This window comes from Aquarana catesbeiana, linkage group LG04 (genome assembly GCF_042186555.1).
Source record: "Aquarana catesbeiana isolate 2022-GZ linkage group LG04, ASM4218655v1, whole genome shotgun sequence".
NCBI lineage: Eukaryota > Metazoa > Chordata > Amphibia > Anura > Ranidae > Aquarana > Aquarana catesbeiana.
In genome coordinates, this window is record NC_133327.1 from 677,009,554 (window position 1) to 677,030,721 (window position 21,168).

The 21,168-nt window shown below is 44.5% G+C and overlaps 1 protein-coding gene across 2 annotated transcripts in view; it reads right to left on the reverse strand.

Moving 5' to 3' along the window:
- ZNF318 (zinc finger protein 318) overlaps positions 1-21,168 on the reverse strand; it is a 55,854-nt gene that overhangs the window by 23,606 nt on the left and 11,080 nt on the right. For both annotated transcript variants that reach the window (XM_073628667.1, XM_073628666.1), the window contains one exon: positions 8,747-10,201. In XM_073628667.1, the coding sequence (XP_073484768.1) occupies positions 8,747-10,201 (1,455 nt within the window). The remainder of the gene's footprint in view (positions 1-8,746; positions 10,202-21,168) is intronic.

The following is a 21,168-nucleotide window of genomic DNA, read 5'->3' on the forward strand; positions in this document are numbered from 1 at the left end:
TGCAAATGAAACCTGCAATGTGGGGCACTTACCACCAGTCAGAAGATAAGTCTTATGCATTGAGCCCCAAGGCAAATAACAAAAACATAGAAGAGTGACCACAGAAAAAGACTAAAGTAGTCTCCATCGACTTCCCCCACTTTATTTACACTTTTGTCTGAATATAAATCTATGTTAAGATAGGCAGCCGGCAAATCGAATCATCCACATGTGATAATCTTTATTTACCACAGGGTGAATACAGAAAAGAGAAAGCTTACGCATTTTGGTCCACGGCCGTGGGCCAAAAACGTATAAGGATTTCTTGTTCTGTACTAACCCTGTGGTGAATAAAAATGTTCACATGTGGATGATTCCAGTTGCCGGCTGCCTATCCGTGCTATTGCTACAGTTTGAGTGAATGGATGACACTGAGCCTGTGCACCAAAATCTCACTTCTTTTGTGGGAATTCCAGTGAGTGTTGCCTTCTTTGTTGAATAAATCTGTGTTCATCCTAATAATGTTTAAAGAAGAACTCCATCTTTCAAAACATTTTACATAGTTCATTTGGGCCTAGCTTGCCCTAATGGACCATGTCCCTCACTAGCCTGTGAGGCCGCTGGAAATGCGGTATAAACTGTACGTAGTTGCAGCCACATACTGCACTGTGTTCCAGGTGCGAGACGAGACTTCCTGTCTTATACCCAGAACACAGATCAGTCTACAGCAGCAGCGCTCAGCCACTTAGAGCAAGCGATGCATTCCATCAATGAATACAAAGCTTCCTCTGATTGGCTGAGTTCAGAGGTTGTGAGATCACCAGCCCACCTCTCTGCCAATCAGAGGAAGCTTTAGATTCATTGATAGAGTAAACAATGTATTCTATATCGATGAATACAAAGCTTCCTCTGATTGGCAGAGAGGTGGGCTGATGATCTCACAACCTCTGAACTCAGCCAGAGGAAGCTTTGTATTCATTGACAGAATGCATCGCTTGCTCTGAGTGGCTGGGCGCTGCTGCTGTAGACTGATCTGTGTTCTGGGTATAAGACAGGAAGTCTCGTCTCGCACCTGGAACACAGTGCAGTATGTGGCTGCAATTACGTACAGTTTATACCGCATTTCCAGCGGCCTCACAGGCTAGTGAGGAACATGGTCCATTAGGGCCAACTAGGCCCAAACAAACTATGTAAAGTGTTTTGAAAGATGGAGTTCTTCTTTAAACATTATTAGGATGAACATAGATTTATTCAACAAAGAAGGCAACACTCACTGGAATTCCCACAAAGGAAGTGAGATTTTGGTGCACAGGCTCAGTGTCCATTCACTCAAACTGTAGCAATAGCAAGGATAAGGATAGGCAGCCAGTAACTGGAATGATCCACATTTTAGCAATAGCAAGGATAGGCATTCCATCAATGAATACAAGGCTTCCTCTGATTGGCCGAGTCAGAGGTTGTGAGATCATCAGCCCATCTCTCTGCCAATCAGAGGAAGCTTTGTATCATCGATATAGAATACATTGCGTACTCTATCAATGAATACAAAGCTTCCTCTGATAGGCAGAGAGGTGGGCTGATGATCTCACAACCTCTGAACTCAGCCAATCAGAGGAAGCTTTGTATTCATTGATGGAATGCTTCGCTTGCTCTGGGTGGCTGAGCGCTGCTGCTGTAGACTGATCTGTGTTGTGGGTATAAGACAGGAAGTCTCGTCTCGCACCTGGAACACACTGCAGTATGCTGTATGTGGCTGCAGCTATATACGGTTTATACCGCACATCCAGCTGCCTCTCAAGTTAGTGAGGGACATGGTTCATTTGGGCCAGCTTGGCCCAAATGAACTACACTATATTGTCAAATGTATTGTGACGTCTGCCTTTACACGCACATTAACTTTAATGGCGTCTTAGTCCGTAAGGTTCAGTATTGAGTTGGCCCACCCTTTGCAGCTATAACAGCTTCAACTCTTCTGGGAAGGCCGTCCACAAGGTTTAGGAGTGTGTCTATGGGAATGTTTGACCATTCTTCCAGAAGCGCACCTGTGAGGTCAGGCACTGATGTTGGACGAGAAGGCCCGACACACAGTCTCTGCTCCAACTCATCCTAAAGGTGTTCTATCGGGTTGAGGTTAGGACTCTGTGCAGGTCAGTCAAGTTTCTCCACCCCAAACTTGCTCATCCATGTCTTTATGGCCCTGGCTTTGTGCACTGGTGCGCAGTCATGTTGGAATAGGAAGGGGCCATACCCAAACTGTTGCCACAAAGTTGGGAGCATAAAATTTTCCAAAATGTCTTTGTATGCTGACGCCTTAAGAGTTCCCTTCACTGGAACTAAGGGGCCAAGCCCAACCCCTGAAAAACAACCCCACACCATAATCCCCCCCCCCCCCCTCCACCAAAAACTTTATACTTGGCACAATGCAGTCAGGCAAGTACTTTTTCCTGGCAACCAAACCCAGACATGTCCATCGGATTGTCAGAGAAGCGCGATTTGTCACTCCAGAGAACACGTCTCCACTGCTCTGCCCTACATAATCCACCTCCACCAAATGATTTGGACCAGTGCACAAAGCAAAGTCCATAAAGACATGGAAGAGCGAGTTTGGGGTGGAGGAACTTGACTGGCCTTCACAGAGTCCTGACCTCAACCCGATAGAACACCTTTGGGATGAATTAGAGTGGAGACTGTGAGCCAGACCTTCCCGTCCAACATCAGTGCCTGACCTCACAAATGCACTTCTGGAAGAATGGTCAAACATTCCCATAGACACACTCCTAAACCTTGTGGACGGCCTTCCCAGAAGAGTTGAAACTATTATAGCTGAAAAGGGTGGGCCAACTCAATATTGAACCTACGGACAAAGACTGGGATGCCATTAAAGTTCATGTGTGTGTAAAGGCAGGCGTCCCAATACTTTTGAGAATATAGCATATGTAAAAGTGTTTTGAAAGATGAATTTCTACTTCAAATTCATTTACTGTTAAATGATTAACTACTCTTTCAGTAAAATAACATGTTCTAAGGGCAGTGTTAAATTTCCCTCATGCTGGCTTGAAGTCTATTCCTATCATGTAATTGAACTCTGCTTCATACCCGACCCTTTACCGCCGGATAGATACAGTTGTGCTCATAAGTTTACATACCCTGGCAGAATTTATGATTTCCTGGCCATTTTTTAGAGAATTTGAATGAGATCAGAAACGTTCTTTCACACATGGTTAGTGTTTGACTGAAGCCATTTATTATCAGTCAACTGTGTGTACTCTTTTTAAAATCATAATCACAACAGAAACAACCCAAATGATCCTAAACAAAAGTTTACATACCCTGGTGATTTTAGCCTGGTAACATGCACACAAGTTGACACAAAGGGGTTTGAATGGCTATTAAAGGTAACCATCCTCACCTGTGATCTTTGTGTGTGTGTGTGTATATAAAAGGTCAATGAGTTTCTGGACTCCTGACAGACCCTTACATCTTTCATCCAGTGCTGCATTGACATTTCTGGATTCTGAGCCATGGGGAAGAAAGCAAAATAATTGTCAAAGGATCTAAGGGAAAAGGTAGTTGAACTGTATAAAACAGGAAAGCGATATAAAAGGATATCCAAAGAATTGAGAATGCCAATCAGCAGTGTTCAAACTCTAATCAAGAAGTAGAAAATTAGGGAAACCAAACAACGGTCAGGTCAACTAAAATTTCAGCCACAACTGCCAGGAAAATTGTTCAGGATGCAAAGAAAAACCCCACAAATAACTTCAGCTGAAATACAGGACTCTGAAAACATGTGGTATGGCCGTTTCAAGATGCACAATAAAAGAGGCACTTGACGAAAGATGGGCTGCATGGTCGAGTTGCCAGACGAAAGCCATTACTAAGCAAATGCCACAAAGTATCCCACTTACAATACGCCAAACAGCACAGAGACAAGCCTCAAACCTTCTGGCACAAAGTCATTTAGAGTGATGAGCTTTTGGCCACAACCATAAATGCTACAATTGGGTAGAGATAACAAGGCCTATGATGAAAGGTCCACCATTCCTACTGTGAGACATGGAGGTGGATCGCTGATGTTTTGGGGATGTGTGAGCTACAAAAGGCACAGGAAATTTGGTCAAAATTGATGGCAAGATGAATGCAGTATGTTATCAAAAAATACTGGAGGAACATTTGCATTCAATCAGCCAGAAAGCTGTGTATGGGATGTACTTGGACATTCCAACATGACAATGATCCAAAACACAAGGCCAAGTCGATCTGTTATTGGCTACAGCAAAATAAAGTGAAGGTTCTGGAGTGGCCATCTCAGTCTCCTGACCTCAATATCATTGAGCCACTCTGGGGAGATCTCAAACATGCAGTTCATGCAAGACAGCCCAAAAATTTACAGGAACTGGAGGCTTTATGCCAAAAGGAATGGGCAGCTTTACCATCTGAGAAGATAAAGAGCCTCATCCACAAATACCACTAAAGACTTCAAGCTGTCATTGATGTTAAAGGGGGCAATACACGGTATTAAGAACTGGGGTATGTAAACTTTTGATCAGGGTCATTTCGATAGTTTCTGTTGTCATTCTGATTTAAAAAGAGTAAACACAGTTTCTTGATAATAAAATGGCTTTAGCCGAACACTAACCATGAGTGAAAGAAAAAAAGTTTGTTACCATGCAAATTCTCTGAAAAATGGCCAAGAAATCGTAAATTCTGCCAGGGTATGTAAACTTATGAGCACAACTGTAGATAGATATACACACGTATATATATCAACAAGGAGTTGGGCCTTATTCTGTTCCACCCCACACAAGTTTATGCGGTACATCCCCCTCCCCTACACAGTGCATTTTAGCATGTGACTGGTTCGACAAAAAGCTTTTACCACCACTCAGTCCTGGATTGTTGTGAGCCCAGCGTGCGCAATAAAACGCAGCACCCCCTCCCCACAGGCTTTGTGTAAAACGACAGGCTGAGCTCTCAGGAAGTGGGCAGAATGACAGTGTCGTTCTGCTTAGATCAAGACTGCCGGTGTTCTGCCGAGAAAGTTCCGCTCGGCGGATAAGGACCCCCCTCTACTATGAAGGCGCTGCGCAGTAGGATCCGGCGGAAATAGCTGAAGGTGAATAGCTGAAAATCAGCTGTACACGGCGCCTGTAAGAGGGCCCCTCGCGGGCTCGCCACGCTTCGGGCACGGCCTTGCTTCGCTCGGCTCTTTTTGATTCCCCCTCTAGGTCCACTTGGATGGTGGGGAAGGAACCTGGACCTAGGGCGCAGGCGCTGTGTACAGCTGATTGAAGAGTTTGAGCTTCAGCTATCTCCGGCGGCTGACAGTAGTTCGTACTGCGCCTGCGCAGTACAGGGGGGGGGGTCCTTATCCGCCGAGGGAACTTTCTCGGCAAGACACCGGCACAGGACTGAGGAGGAAGCTGGGGACAGTACTAGAGTATGGAAAAGGTAGGTAGAAATTGGGATTTTTTTTTTATAGCATCTACAGTTACATCTCTGTAGGTTGCCATGTACAATGACATTTCTCCTGGCAATGCTGTTTTAGATCATGGGGTGAAGCAAGCTCCTCTTGCTAGAAGAAGAATTGTACCACTGGAACCTGTGGTTCATTCAGGACCAAATACAATTTGGAGAGAACTCTGGCCAAGCATATTGCTTTCATTCTCCAATTTTGACCAAAAACACACAGACATGTACATTCATCTTATTCTGTAGGACTGAAATTTACTACCTCAATCAGCTGTCAAGGTTGTGAAAGTCATACCATGGAAAGTGCCACAATGGACACCATGTCCAAAGGAAATGGGAGAGAATACCGAGATCACTACAAAATGAAAGCGCTATTACATTAATAAAAATAATTTGTACATGCTCTAAGTGACTGCTTTCCTTCTAAGGCAGACTTTCTCAACACCGAGGAACCCTTAAAAATAGTTCTCCGGTCTCGGGGAACCCCTGCTAAAAATTAGCAATCTACAACTCATGATACAATGGTGTGATGGTCAGTGGGAAGAATTACCTCCTTACAGATGGCTAAAAAGATCAATGGTGTCAGTTGGAACTTATCTGAGAGGCAGAAATTGCCCAATGCTGAAGGAACCCCTAGCAACCTTTGGAGGAACCCTAGGGTTCCACAGAACCCTGGTTGAGAATCACTGTTCTAGGGGCTCATTTACACTTGCTTCGGCTTCAACATACATTAATGGCTAGATCACACTTGCTTCAAAACAAGGCTTCAAACACGCTTTGTTAAAGCTCTTTGAATACCAGTCAAAGCTCCTGTTACTAAAGTGGTTAGCTTATAGTCCTTGCTTTTGCTTTCCTTCAAAAATTATACCCCACGTCGCTTTAGTGGTGCTTCAAGGCCTCCATAGAAGTCTATGGCAAAGCTCGCTTGAAGCCCCACCAAAGGCTCATCAAAGCCCCATCGAAACTCCACAAAAGCCTAAACGAAGCACTGAGCAAAAGCATGGTGTAAACAGGACTGTAAGCTAACCATTTTATTTAGAGACATGGGCTTTGACTGGCGTTCAGAGAGCTTTAACAAAGCATGTCCAAAGCCTTGTTTTGAAGAGTAAACTAGCCCTAAGGTTCATCTATCCTGAAAAGAATAAGTAGAATCTCTTGCAAACTATACTTCTCCACAGAGTGGCTGCCCCGCCCCGTGGGGTCTCTGGAGGGTGGAGAAGCCATCTAGTTAGTGGGCAGGCAGTTTTTGCAGGAGCATGTTCAACGGAGAAAGCATGTGCTGTAAGTGAAACACGCAGGGGGATCACGAGACATGTAGTCGCATTATGTCAGCGGGTCAAGTGATAAATCAGTGCACGCTCCCTGACTGGAAGTTCAGGGAAGTGCTGGAAGAGGGAGAAAACAGCAAGTTTAATCTCTGTACTTCTCCTGTGGATCACAGGAGTAGGGTTTGTCTTGTACTCCTGTGATCCATTTTCAGCAGGATGAAGTCCGCTGCCTGCTGATGTCAAAGAGCCATCCAGGCATGGGCATGATTGCACCAATGAAGTCAGGATCCGCACACATGCCTGGACCGGCATCTGGCTCAGCCTCTCTGCAAGCTGCTGAGAGCCTAAGCCGGCCACAGCTCCAGTGAGTGAAGGGGGGTGCAGAGCAGACAGCGGTGACTGACCATCACCAGCAAGTGAGAACCGAGCGATCGGCATGTTTATTCGCTCTGTTCTGTTTTAGATGCACCAGGGGACATATGCAGCATCGTACCAATGCTGCATCCACCTAGGCAAGTATAATTCCAAAAAAAAAAAAAAAAAAACAAAAAAAAAAAAAAAAAACAAAAAAACACCCCATACATCTCTTTTTAACCACTTGCCGACCAGCCTCTGCAGTTGTACTGCGGCAGAATGACACGGCTGGGCGAAGAGACGTTATGCAACGTTGCTTCGATCTGTGGCCACTAGGGGCGGCCCAGCGGTCACCGCTGGGCTCCCGCGATCGCGGCTGACAAAAACCGCAGAGGTGATCAAAAATCACCAAAAGAAAGCTCCATTTGTAGGGTAAAAAAAGGACGTCAATTTTGTTTGGGTGCAACATCACACGACCGCGCAAATGTCAGTTAAAGCAACGCAGTGCCGAATCTCAAAAAGCGCTCTGGTCAGGAAGGGGGTAAAATCTTCCAGGGCTGAATCAGTTAAAGCATTTAAGGGCTCCTTCACATGTGAATGGGCCCATCAGCAATTACAAGCTAGAGATCCAGCAGGGGCTTCCCAGTGATTAGCTGCAGGTGGGAGCCCCCATGAAAGTAAAGGACACAGTTAATCACGGCCACTCGCATTTAATTGCTCAAGGACTTGCCTACGAATGATCAGCCCTAGATTCAAAGTGGTTGATTAACCAAAACTGGAGAGGGCAACATCTGGTGCAGCTCTGCATGGTAGCCAGTTTCTCATTTCAGCTACATGAACGATTACATGTGAACAGTCGCGATTAGCTGTGGGAGCGGTCAGTCTCCCATTGCTTTCAAAGTGGCTGCCACCCATAAGCTAATGGCTGGGAACTGCCACCGAGTCTCCTGCATTGCTAACGGCCCCACTTGCAGGTGTAAATGGGGCCCAGTACTATATTATCCAACGCGTTTCATCGTTTGAATTTTTTTCCACTACATCCATACTTTATGGAGGCTATTGTGGAAAGACAGAGAGACTGACCAAAGTTCATTATCGACAAAAAAAAAACAACATTGTAAAGCTGAAACCCGTTCAGCAGGGAACGGCTGAATTTCGATACATGGGTGGCTGCTCCCCCTCAGCAAGCTTGTTTTGAAAATTTCTTGATCAGTGGCTGCAGTCGCTGATCAGTGTATTTTGACAACAGAGTGACAAAAAACAATGTATCAATAGGCAGGATATCCCTATCAACCTTGTTTGTGTGGCTGGAGGAATCCGTTTTTTTTTTTCCTGTTCAGTCTGCTGGACCAAAAATTAAAAAAAAAAAAAAAAAAAAAAAAAAAAAAAAAAAACACAATGTGGGAGATTTATTAAAACTGAAGGACTCAGAATCTGGTGCAGTTACACATGGTACATGGTAGCCAATCAGCTTCTAACTTAAGCGTGTGAAATTAAGCTTTGACAATAAAAACCTGGAAGCTGATTGGTTGGCAGAGTTGCATCAGACTATGTACTCTTCAGCTTTAGCAAATAAGCCCCAATGTATGTATGGCCGGCTTAAAACATCAAACAACAATGGTAAAGTAAAATACTCATGCTGTCCCCCCCGACTCAAACCAGAAGAGACTTACTTTTAGCTTCTCAGCTTCTTTATTTCTACGTTCGGCTTCGTGTTTGGCCAGCAGCTCCGTGGTCGAAGTCGGGGTTTTCGGTTCATTCTTTGCTGCGGCCTCGAAATCTGCATTTGTTTCGATGACGCGTAGGTTGCTGCGGGCGTGAGTAGTTTGAGGAGTAGGTAAATGAGGGGAGGATACTGGAGGTGGTATATGAGTGGGAGGAGGCGGCTGGTGAACTGGTGGTGGGGGATACATTGTCCAGTTGGACGTTGGGAATGGCACATAAGGCGTATATGGGTTAAATGAGGGAGGGGGAACTGAAAAGTTGTGCATCATTGGGGAGGGGTTGTATGGAGAATACATAGGAACCTGGGAGGGGCTTATAGGAGGGGGGGTCATGTCTGGGACTGGAGCAACTTGGGGTGGCTGAACTAAAACAGGGGGTGTCTGAACTGTGGTAATTGACTGCACAGTGCCGATTGCCTGGGCTGAGCTAACACTGGATGCCTGCACAGTAGTAATCGGTTGCCCTATTGTCTCTATTTTGGATGCAGGCTGGCTCTGCTCTTTGGCAGCTGTCTTCGGTGTTACAGGCGGTGTCTTCTCTTTGATGGTAGGTCCCGGCTGCTGAGCAACTGGTGCAGGCTTTTTTGTCACGGGCGGCTTTGCAGGTGTCTCATTCTTTGCTGCTACTTTAGGCACAACCTTCTGCTTCTGTTCTGCTTCAGGTTTGGCCTTGGATTCAGAAGGACTTGCGGTGGTGTTCTGGGGCTGCTGGGGCAGCTGAGACGGGGTCGGTGATACTTTTGGTATCAATTTCTTTCCATGAAGTCGCTCTTGAGTTCTCACGGCAAGTTTCCCAATCTCTGCCACACCGATATCTAGTCCAATAGTCTTTAGTAGATCATGGATCTTGGCATACTCCTTCTCATCAGGAGTATTCTTGGGAACGTTGGCTGGTGGGGTTTGCTTGGGTGGCGTCTGCACGGGTGGCTCTTTGCTGGGCTCGGGGGTCTTCTCCTCCTCGTCCCCGTACAGAAATCTCTCCTCCTCTTCAATTTCCGTGAGGCTCCTCTTATGTTCCCGCTTCTGTTCAGGGAAACTTGCTGCAGCGGTTGCCAATTTCATCTGTGACATTCCTGGATCGTGCAATGGCAAATAGCCGTCTCCTAGAGATGGACCTTTACCGACTTCCTTAGTGTTCAAAAAACTTCCTGCAGAAGAAGTATGTGGCCTGTTTAGGGGGTCATTTGCAGTGAAATTAGGGGCGTTGCTGGTAAGCACCTGTTTTGTGGTCAGACTTATCCCCCCTGCTGCGGCAGAAGAGGAAATCCCAGTTACAAGCTGAGAGCCGGACCTTTGAATTATTGATGGAGAGATCTGACTGGTCCTCATGTCTCCTGGGAGCGCATTGCCAACATTAGTCAGGAGAGACGATGGCGGCTTTCCTAGACTTGAATAGCTGTCAACCTGTTTAGAGGATTACAGAGGAAAAAAACGTAAAAGTAATCAGACATTAGAGTTTTTCATACAACTTTATAGACAATAACACCACAAACACAAAAAAAAAAAAAAAAAAACAGCTTGTACTTTACCACTTATTTTTTTAAAGGGAAAGTTATTAAACTAAAAACTAATTTAATGTACAAATGAAGTCTCACAATGTTGTTCTGGAAAGCTCAAAGTAACATTGTTCCTACACATCAGAGAACACTCCACACCAGCAACTGGAGATTAATCGTAGAACAAGCGGATGTGGGGAAGTATTTATACACATCTTCCACTTAATTAACCACTTCAGGAGGGACATCAATTTTGTTTTGGTACATCACACAACCGGGCAGATGTCAGTTAAAGCGACGCAGGGCTGCTCCGCAAAAAAATGGCCGGGTCATTAGGGGTTAAATCGTTCTGGGGCTGAAGTGGTTAAGGACCGCCCCACGTACATATACTGCAGCAGGGTCGACCCTTTAGCTCAAAAATCACGTGCCTGTACGTGATATTTTTCTTTCGGGACTGGCGCGCATGCACAGCGCCAGCGACCTGCTCCAGCTATGATTGGACACAGCGAGAGCCAATCAGCGGGTCCAGCAGACTCGATGTCCGCTGGGACCCATTGATCGTTTCCAAGGCAGACAGAACGGCAGTCTGCCAATGTAAACAAGGCAGATTGCCATTCAGTGACAGGAGAAGACAGATCTTGTGTTTCTGCTGTAAAGGAAATTTGTAAGTTCTGTATATAACTGTATTCTATTTTGTATGTATTGCACACTGTCCTCACTGTGCACACGGCACTAATAATGTTTTCATTACATGTTTGCATTCTTTCGAGTCCTGATTAGAATTAGTCTGCCTATGTTACGACCCTTGTTACCATAAACGTACAATTGTAATATTAATGTGATACCTACGTAATTGTGTGTATAAAAACCTTCAATTGCGTCATAATAAAGCAGAACAGTTATTTGGAAAGATGTGGAGTGTCTTTTGTATTTGTTCCCTATTGCAGTAGTTATTAATTTGGAACCACTAATCCAGGGGTGTCAAACTCAATTTTATCGTGGACCGCATCAGCATTATGATTGCCCTCAAAAGGGCCGGTTTCATCTGTAAGATTAGATGGCCAGCGCACCCCTCCCCTTACATTAGATGTCAAGAGCCACCCCACCATCAGAAGTTGAGTCCCCCACTCTCCCTTACATCACAGTGCACTCCTCTTTCCTTATGCTGCTGCTGGGTAGAAGCTGGATGCATTGCTTGAAAGCAGAAAGTAAGGGTCTGGAGCTCTCCTGCAGCTGCCGAGAGGTGCGAGGGCCACATGAAATGGCCTGAAGGGCCGGATTCAGCCCGCGGGCCTTGTGTTTGACACCTGTGGTGACTAATCAATATGAAGATAAGAGTTGCCTATCTATAAAATTCCTTATCAGATGGCGAGTCAGCCAGGAGTGGATTTACAGGCAACCCCAAGAATCCAAAACGAGGAGCATGAGACGATCCAGGAATTTCTGATAATCAGCCGGCTGAGGTAAGCCTTTTGCTTACATTTGAGTTATCATACTTCCTTGATCGGTAAGGCATTTTCGGGACAAAGAGGAACGATTTTACTCCCCTTAATTGAACTGTATAGATTGGTGGTTATAGGTTATGTTGTCTTTGTCTACTGTCCATCGGAGTGTTCTAGATAAGAAAGTGAAGAATAGTACTGTTCACAGGTATATGTAGTACATCTGCTAGATAAAGTGGTTTGAAGGCAAGAGGATATAGGAACACGCAGAGAAGAGAAAGACTGACCAGTCATTATGGGCATTAGATTAAGTAAGGGAATGAAGGGTAAGAGACCCTCAAAACGCCTATACTGAGCCCCTAGATAAATGGTTAAAGTGGACATGGATCCACAATGGAAAACTGGGTTACCAAAGTCCACAGGGACCAAGAACCATGCAGTGTAAACGGTTATCTATGTGAGCAGGATGGATCAAGGGTGACAATTAACACTAGACAGAAAGGGACATTTTGATGTTAAGTTGTGGGGTGAATTTGGGGTCAGGCACTACATCTAGTAAAGTCAAAACAGAGAAATGAGAGTCAAAACAGAATACTTTATATTTTGTCAGAGAGGGAAGATGGAATGAGCACTATGCCTGCCCGTCTGATCATAGAAGCTAGAGTATGTGAAGTATGGGATTACAATATATGGGATGCAAAGGATATCAGAACAAAATAAGGAAAGCAGAATTTAAGCAGGGAAACATTAAAAAGAGTTAAACGAAAGTGAGAGAATGATATGCATGTGTTGTGTACAAATGGGAAAAATTTAAGTGATTTTAGAGAGAGATGTTCGTGTATGTGTGTGAATGCTGGAACCTTCAGTTCTATCTCTTGTGTGTGTCTCATGTATGCAGATGTGACCCCTCCTTTGCGCTCTCATGAAAGAATGTATGAGAGATCAGTGATAAGCTGGAAGGACACTGTGCCAATTTCGTTTTTTTTTTTTTTTTTTTTTTTAGACAAAACACAAAATGTGCCGGGTTAATTAATCTAATGATAAACAATCATTTTTTAATATCCTTTGATAGTGGAAACAGTGCATTTAAAAAAAAAAAAAGAAAAAAAAAAAAGAAGGAGAAATCAAGTAAAATGTCCTCCTTTAAGGAAATATATCTGTGGATATATATTAGAATTAGGGTGCGATATTGAGATCACTTAAGCTCATATCAGAAATAAATACTAAACAATTTTATTTAGATATATTGTAACTGGTTTAGACAACCTTTGGTTGGAAATTGGTGGACTGCGGATGAGGAAGATTGTAGAGAGATATAGTACTGCCGAAAAATGTCTGCCATCTTCTCCGTAGCGTGAGCTTTGGTATTATGTTTGTCTAGTTACTCAGGAACAAATGTGCGGGCCTGTTGGGCTCGCAGTGCCCGCGCGAGCAGCTTCCCGCATTTGTGCTTTTAAGGTTTTTGGCAAAACTAATTTATGTGTTTTCTCCCGAATTCCAGATCCTAACAGTTTGGAAGGATCTAAAACTAAAGCCAGGTGACTTGTGGATTGTTAAGAGACATTTATATCTTTATTTTATGTCATAAAATTTAAATTAATTAGTCAGCCATAACTGGCACCTTTAGCGCAAGAAAAGCCCAAGAAAAATGAAACCCTTTAAATTCTGTCTTCACACTGGTCTGTTTTGCTTCCGTGTTAAAAATCTTGCTTGCTGCATTTTTGGTCAGGGGGAAAAAAAAAAAACCCCCACACAAACCCAAAAATGCACCTCCCCATTGAAATGCATTGAAAATGCAGCAAGAACGCATCAATAACGCACCGGTGTTATGTTGACAGTTTTTGAGTCATATGAAAAACACACCATAAGCACAGCAAAATCGTGGCAAAAATTGTGTGCGTTTGACGACATTGACGCCTTTTTCTCTGTCAGCAAAAAGCCGAAGACGCCATTTTTGCCTGATATGTTTTGGCCTCCGAAAATTTTGATGCATGTCTACACATGACCTATGAAAAACACCATAGTTGAATGTTTTTACATTCTCGGCAGCTGCATTCTAGCTGTCTACTATCTTCAACAATTTCTCTTATGCCACGTTTTGAACCTTTAAATTTTTTCAATAAAAATCTATTGAAAGTGAAAAACGCACCATAGGCCAGGTAAATATTGGTTTTTGGCACAATGCTGAAATCCCTATTTTTGGCCGCCGAAATTTCAGTACAGTCACTACAGAAAACTCAACAAACAGGTGGAACAACCTGATTAAGGAATAAAACAGACCTACAGCATGATATAGTCAACAGAAAGCAAAGCCTTGGAGCGAGCCCTCAGGAGAAAAAAGGTCACTAGAAGGATCATCATACAAAACCAGGTCCACAGAAAAAGACCAGCTGGTCTATTCTGAAAGGTGCAAGCCTTACAATCCCCAAGCCTTAGGATTAGGAGGAGGAACTCTTCCTGAAAAGAGAATTCAAGCAAAGTCTTCCACAAAGGTCGTCTTAAGCCAATGTTTCTCAACTCCAGTCCTCAAGTACCCCTAAACAGGTCATGTTTTCAGGCTTTCCATTATTTTGCACAGGTGATTTGGTTAGTTTCACTGCTTTAGCAATTACCACAGCTGTTTCATCTGAGGGAAATCCTGATAACATGACCTTTTGGGGTTACTTGAGGACTGGATTTGAGAAACATTGGTCTAAGCATCCCACAATGACAATGCCAGAAAGGGGTACTTGAGTGGGAACCAGAGAAAATGCTCTGAGAAATATGTTGTGCCTCTAAAAGGAGGTTAGGGGGGGCAAGTCCTTAAGTAGGTATGGAGTAACCATAATTGCTCTTGGTCCACCTTAGTCAGGATGTTCCTTTGGAGAGGAGGGATGAGAGGTACCTTGTCCAATGAGGTTTTTAAAAGAACCCAAGGGCAGCAGAGGAAGGGTCCAGATGGCGTACAACTTCAAAATCTCTAGTAGATAGGGGTAAGGGGTACCAGGCGGCTTGAGAAACAGGTCTCCTCTTAAGCGGATGCAAAAGCAACTGGGTAGTATAAAGCAGCTGAGGGAGGTGCCAGGGACAAAGGGTTAGCTTGTGGATTAAAAGGGAGTGTCCACAGTTCTGCAAAAATTGAAAGTCAGCAGCTACAAAAATAAATTGCAGCTGCTGACTTTTAATAAACAGACACTCACCTGTCCCAGGATCCAGAGCTATCCTCAGCCGAGCCAGTTCTTTGCCGGTCTTCGGGTAGCTGGCGCTGGCATGTTAACTGTGGGCAGCCACCTGTGTCTCCTTGGGGCTTTACAGGCGGCTTCCCGCGCTTTGTGAACGGTCCCGCAGCTTTCTGGGACCTTCCTGAAGCAAGGAAGGGTGGAGAACTTCTGGTGGATCCGCCGTGGCAATCCGACCAGAAGTGGGAGCGGGTACCCATCCACCTGCTCCCCCCCCCCCCCCCCCCAAAAAAAAGGTTAATTCCAATTGTGGCAGAGGGAGGAAGGAGGGGGTGGAACAGGAGGAAAAGCATACATAGTTACATAGTAGGTGAGGTTGAAAAAAAGACGCAAGTCCATCAAGTCCAACCTATGTGTGTGATTATATGTCAGTATTACATTGTATATCCCTGTGTGTTGCGGTCATTCAGGTGATTATCTAATAGTTTCTTGAAGCTATCAATGCTCCCCACTGAGACCACCGCCTGTGGAAGGGAATTCCACATCCTTACCGCTCTTACAGTAAAGAACCCTCTACGTAGTTTAAGGTTAAACCTCTTTTCTAATTGTAATGAGTGACCACGAGTCTTATTAAACTCTCTTCTGCGAAAAAGTTTTATCCCTATTGTGGGGTCACCAGTACAGTATTTGTAAATTGAAACCATATCCCCTCTCAAGCGTCTCTTCTCCAGAGAGAATAAGTTCAGTGCTTGCAACCTTTCCTCATAACTAAGATCCTCCAGACCCTTTATTAGCTTTGTTGCCCTTCTTTGTACTCACTCCATTTCCAGTACATCCTTCCTGAGGACTGGTGCCCAGAACTGGACAGCATACTCCAGGTGCGGCCGGACCAGAGTCTTGTAGAGTGGGAGAATTATCGTTTTCTCTCTTGCGTTGATCCCCCTTTTAATGCATGCCAATATTCTGTTTGCTTTATTAGCAGCAGCTTGGCATTGCATGCCATTGCTGAGCCTATCATCTACTAGGACCCCCAGGTCCTTTTCCATCCTAGATTCCCCCAGAGGTTCTCCCCCCAGTGTATAGATTGCATTCATATTTTTGCCACCCAAATGCATTATTTTACATTTTTCTACATTTAACCTCATTTGCCATGTAGTCGCCTACCCCATTAATTTGTTCAGGTCTTTTTGCAAGGTTTCCACATCCTGCGGAGAAGTTATTGCCCTGCTTAGCTTAGTATTGTCTGCAAATACAGAGATTGAACTGTTTATCCCATCCTCCAGGTCGTTTATAAACAAATTATATAGGATTGGTCCCAGCACAGAACCCTGGGGAACCCCACTACCCACCCCTGACCATTCTGAGTACTCCCCATTTATCACCACCCTCTGAACTCACCCTTGTAGCCAGTTTTCAATCCATGTACTCACCCTATGGTCCATGCCAACGGACCTTATTTTGTACAGTAAACGTTTATGGGGAACTGTGTCAAATGCTTTTGCAAAATCCAGATACACCACGTCTACGGGCCTTCCTTTATCTAGATGGCAACTCACCTCCTCCTAGAAGGTTAATAGATTGGTTTCGCAAGAACGATTCTTCATGAATCCATATTGATTACTGCTAATGATACCATTCTCATTACTAAATTCTTGTATATAGTCCCTTATCATCCCCTCCAAGAGTTTACATACTATTAAAGTTAGGCTAACTGGTCTGTAATTCCCAGGGATGTATTTTGGACCCTTTTTAAATATTGGTGCTACATTGGCTTTTCTCCAATCAGCTGGTACCATTCCAGTCAGTAGACTCTCTATAAAAATTAGGAACGGTCTGGCAATCACTTGACTGAGTTCCCTAAGTACCCTCGGATGCAAGCCATCTGGTCCCGGTGATTTATTAATGTTAAGTTTCTCAAGTCTAATTTTAATTCTGTCCTCTGTTAATCATGGAGGTGCTTCCTGTGTTGTCATGAGGATAAACACTGCAGTTTTGGTTACTGAAGCTCCCCGATTCACTCTTGAAGACTGAGGAGAAGAATAAATTCAATACCTTCGCCATCTCCCCATCCTTTGTAACCAGATGTCCTTCCTCATTCTTTATGGGGCCAATATGGTCTGTCCTCCCTTTTTTTACTGTTTACATACTTAAAGAATTTCTTGGGATTTTTTTTGCTCTCCTCCCCTTTTGGGCAAGGTTTTGCTTTAAATGTTGGGGAGACAAACTACCCAAGGAACTATTCAGATGCACCTAAAGCCCCCCTGCTTATTGAAGTTGAGGTGCATCTATGAAGTAATACTAAAGCTTTGTTTTTTTTTTCTCTCTCTCTCTAAAATAACCTGTTATTTACCTGCTCTATGCAATGGTTTTACCACACAGCAGCCACCCACTATCCTCTGCTTTTCGGGTTCCTCACAGGCGCTCCTGGCTCCTCCCCCTCGAGCAGTGCCACCAGAAAAAGCAGCTTGCCCCGTACTCGCTTCCAAGCTGCTGCTCTATGTGTCCATAACAGACTTGTAGCTCGCTCAGCCTCCCCTCACTGGTTGTGATTGACAGCAGTGGGAGCCAATGGGCTCCTGCTGCTGTCTCAGTCAATGAGGAGGGAGAGCCCCCACCCAGCCAAGGCCATCGTGAACGTCCCTGGATCAGAAAGGGGCTCAGGTAAGGTTCTGGATCACGCTGCACACAGAAGGTTGTTTAACTTCATGCAGAGAATGCATGAAGGTAAAATGCCTTTAGAACCAATTTAAAGTGTAAGCTCACCTTTACAGAAAAATCTGTAAGGTGAACTTACACAGGACCCCTCTCACCCACCCAATCCCGCTGACCTGCAGCGCGGCGATCTCCCGTTCTGAGCCCTATCGCTCACTGGATCGGGGCTTAGAAATCCCCTCGGCATTCTCTCTACTTATTCCCTGCTGACAGGATGGGCTACGCGAGATCTGATTGGTCAGCGCCGAACAATTAAAATGCTCCGAAACGTACCTCCTGATGGGGGGGGGAGTTTTTGAGATTAAGCCAAGGGGTTTTCTAAGCCCCGGTCCGGTGAGGCAGTGATAGCAGGGCTCAGAGGAGGAGGTCCTGTGTAAGTTCACCTTACAGATTTTTCTGTAAAAGGTGAACTTACCCTTTAAGCAAAAGGTTTTTCAGAGTCAGTGTCTTCAGGCTAAAGAGGAGTCAAGCTCTGAAAACCTATGAACACCTACAACCAAAGTAGATGAAAGGAAGGGGTGAGATTCCTCTGCGGATATTCTGCATTGAGGCAGGAGCACAGTCCGGCCACCTGCGATGTTGCGGATCACGCTGTCAGGGGCAGGGCCGAAAAGACAAATGTCCTTTGAAGCTAAGCAAGGCAGATACTCCATGGATGTAACATTCGCCTCTCATATATGCAGCTAGGATACTCTGCACATCTGTACTGACATCAGCTATATTTGTAATACAGACTTGGCTGCTTCTAATAATCCATGAAAAAAAAAGGCGGCTACCAAAAATAAATTTTGCTTCAGCAGAGCTGAAAGTGATTGTAAAGTCTTTTTTTTTTTAACCACTTAAACACCGCACAAAGTCAAATGACATCCTTGACTTTGTGTGGGGATATCTGAATGATGCCTGCAGCTAGAAGCATCATTCAGATATTCTTACCAGCCAGCGATTCTGTGCACCATAAGAACGATCATAGCGGCAGTTCCGCTGCTTGATCGTTCTTACAGGCGACAGGTGGGGACGTCCCCCCCTCCCGCCGCCATCCAGTGCTTCTTCGGGCTCTCCCGTGCCATTGGGGGCCCGGAGAAAGAAAGAATCAGCCAGCGCCAGATGACTATGATAGAGATTTCCGGTGACAAGATAGTCACCAGTGATCTTTATGACCATCGGAGGCCCGGGCGCGTCACGCCCAGGTTCCCGGATGTAAATGAAGCCACGATCGCGGCTGTCAGCATGGGATCGGAGAATTTTTTTTTCATGATCTCATGCTTTCCAAGCTTGGAGGAGAGATGTGGGGGTCTTATTGACCCTGCATCTCTCCATAAAGAGGATCTGTCACATAGATTCCTATTACATGGGATGTTTACATTCCTTGTAAAAAAAGGTATAAAAGTGATCAAAAAAAAAAAGAAGAAGTGTAAAAAAAAAAAAAATTTAAGTAAAATAAAAAAAAAAAAAAATTTAAAGACGCCCCTGTCCCCGGTAGCTCACACCAGCAAAACGCAAGTCCTGCCCACATATGTAAACGCCGTTCAAACCACACATGTGAGGTACCGCCGCGTGCGTAAGAGCATGTGCAACAATTCTAGCACTCCTGTAACTCTAAACTGGTAACTAATTTTCAAAGCGTCGCCTATGGAGATTTTTAATTACCAAAGTTTGGCGCCATTTCATGAATTTTAAAGCGTGACATGTTAGGTATCTATTTACTCAGCGTAACATCATCTTTCACATTATACAAAAAAAATTGTGCTAACCTTACTGTTTTGTTATTTTTTAATTCATGAAACCGTAATTTTTTTCCAAAAAGGCGTGTAAAAAATTATTGCGCAAATACCGTGCAAGATAAAAAGTCGCCAATACCCAGGGTGTCAGCTAAAAAACCATATATGTTTGGGGGTCCTGAGTAATTTTCTAGCAAAAAAATTATGATTTTTTACATGTAGGAGAGAAGTGCCACAATAGGCCCAGTATTGAAGTGGTTGTACACCCTGTACAACCACTATTACCTACAGGTAAGCCTATATTAAGGCTTACCTGTAGGTGCTGGAAATTACTAAAAAGCCGAGCGCCGATGACTACGGCGCATGCGCACTTTAGAAAGAGCACATCATGCCGTTTCTAACAGGGGTCATGCCGTGACTGGCAGTTCCCACGCGCATGTGCGGGAGTGACGTCAGGTGACTCTGGCCAGTCAGAGAGCTGGAGTTCACGGCCCCAGAAGGAAGAGGGGTGAGGATGGACGCTCCCTGCTAGTGGGCACAACGGTGACATTGCGGGCTTCGGTTTCAGGTAAGTGACACATAATGGGCTACTATGCAATGCATAATAGCCCATTATGCTTCACCTTTGCAGGGAAATAAAGAGGAAGTAAAATCAACCAGGGTTTACTTTCTCTTTAAAAACAAACATGTTATACTTACCTCCTCTGTGTAATGGTTTTGCACAGAGCAGTCCGGATCCTCCTCTTCTCGGGTCCCTCTTCGCTGCTCCTGGCCCCTCCCTCCTGTCGAGTGCCCCCACAGCAAGCCCCCTCTCCAGACTGATTGGCTAACTGACTTTGACAGCTGTGGGAGCCAATGGCGCCTCTGCTGTGTCTCAGCCAATCAGGGGGGAGAGTCCCGGTTGGCCGAGGGTCTCAGACAGAGAGGGGGCTCCGGTAAGTATTAGGGGGTGCTGGGGAGGCTCTGCTGAACACAGGCGGCTTTTTATCCTAATGCAAGAAATGCACCTTCTGCCTTTACAATTGCTTGAAGCAAAAGTGTTCAGCTTTACAGGACCCCAGGGAAGAGATCAAAAATGGCAGGTTCCTTCTGTACAGGATCCCAGGGGAGAGACAGAACATCACAGATATTCTCTGTACAGAACTGCAAAATAAAATGATACCATGACAGATCTCTTCTGTACAGGATCCCAGGAGAGAGCGAACATAGCAGAGCTCCTCCTTGTGTAGTCATTGGTGAAATAGTCACTTGCTGAAATCCTGTAAACAACGCAGACTGATGGCAGCCATTGTGCATACAGAGATCCGGCAAGCAGCCTGAGACCTGGGAAAATACAGAGCCTTGAAAAAGATATTCACACCCCCTTGAAATTTCCCACATTTTTTTCATGTTACAACCAAAAACATAAATGATAGACCAACACAAAGTGGCACATAATTGTGAAGTGGAAGAAAAATAAATGTTTATTTTTTTACAAATAAATAATGTGTGAAAAGTGTGGGGGGGACATTTGTATTCAGCCCACTTTACTCCAATACCCCTAACTAAAATCTAGTGGAACCAATTTCTTTTAGAAGTCACCTAATTAGTAAATATAGTCCACCTGTGTGTAATTTAATCTCAGTATAAATACAGCTGTTCTGTGAAGCCCTCAGAGGTTTGTTAGAGAACCTTAGTGAACAAACAGCATCATGAAGGCCAAGGAACAAAGCAGATAGGTCAGGGATAAAGTTGTGGAGAAGTATAAAGCAAGGTTAGGTTATAAAAAATAAAAAAATAAAAATATCCCAAGCTTTGAACGTCTCACGGAGCTCTGTTCAATCCATCATCTCGAAAATGGAAAGA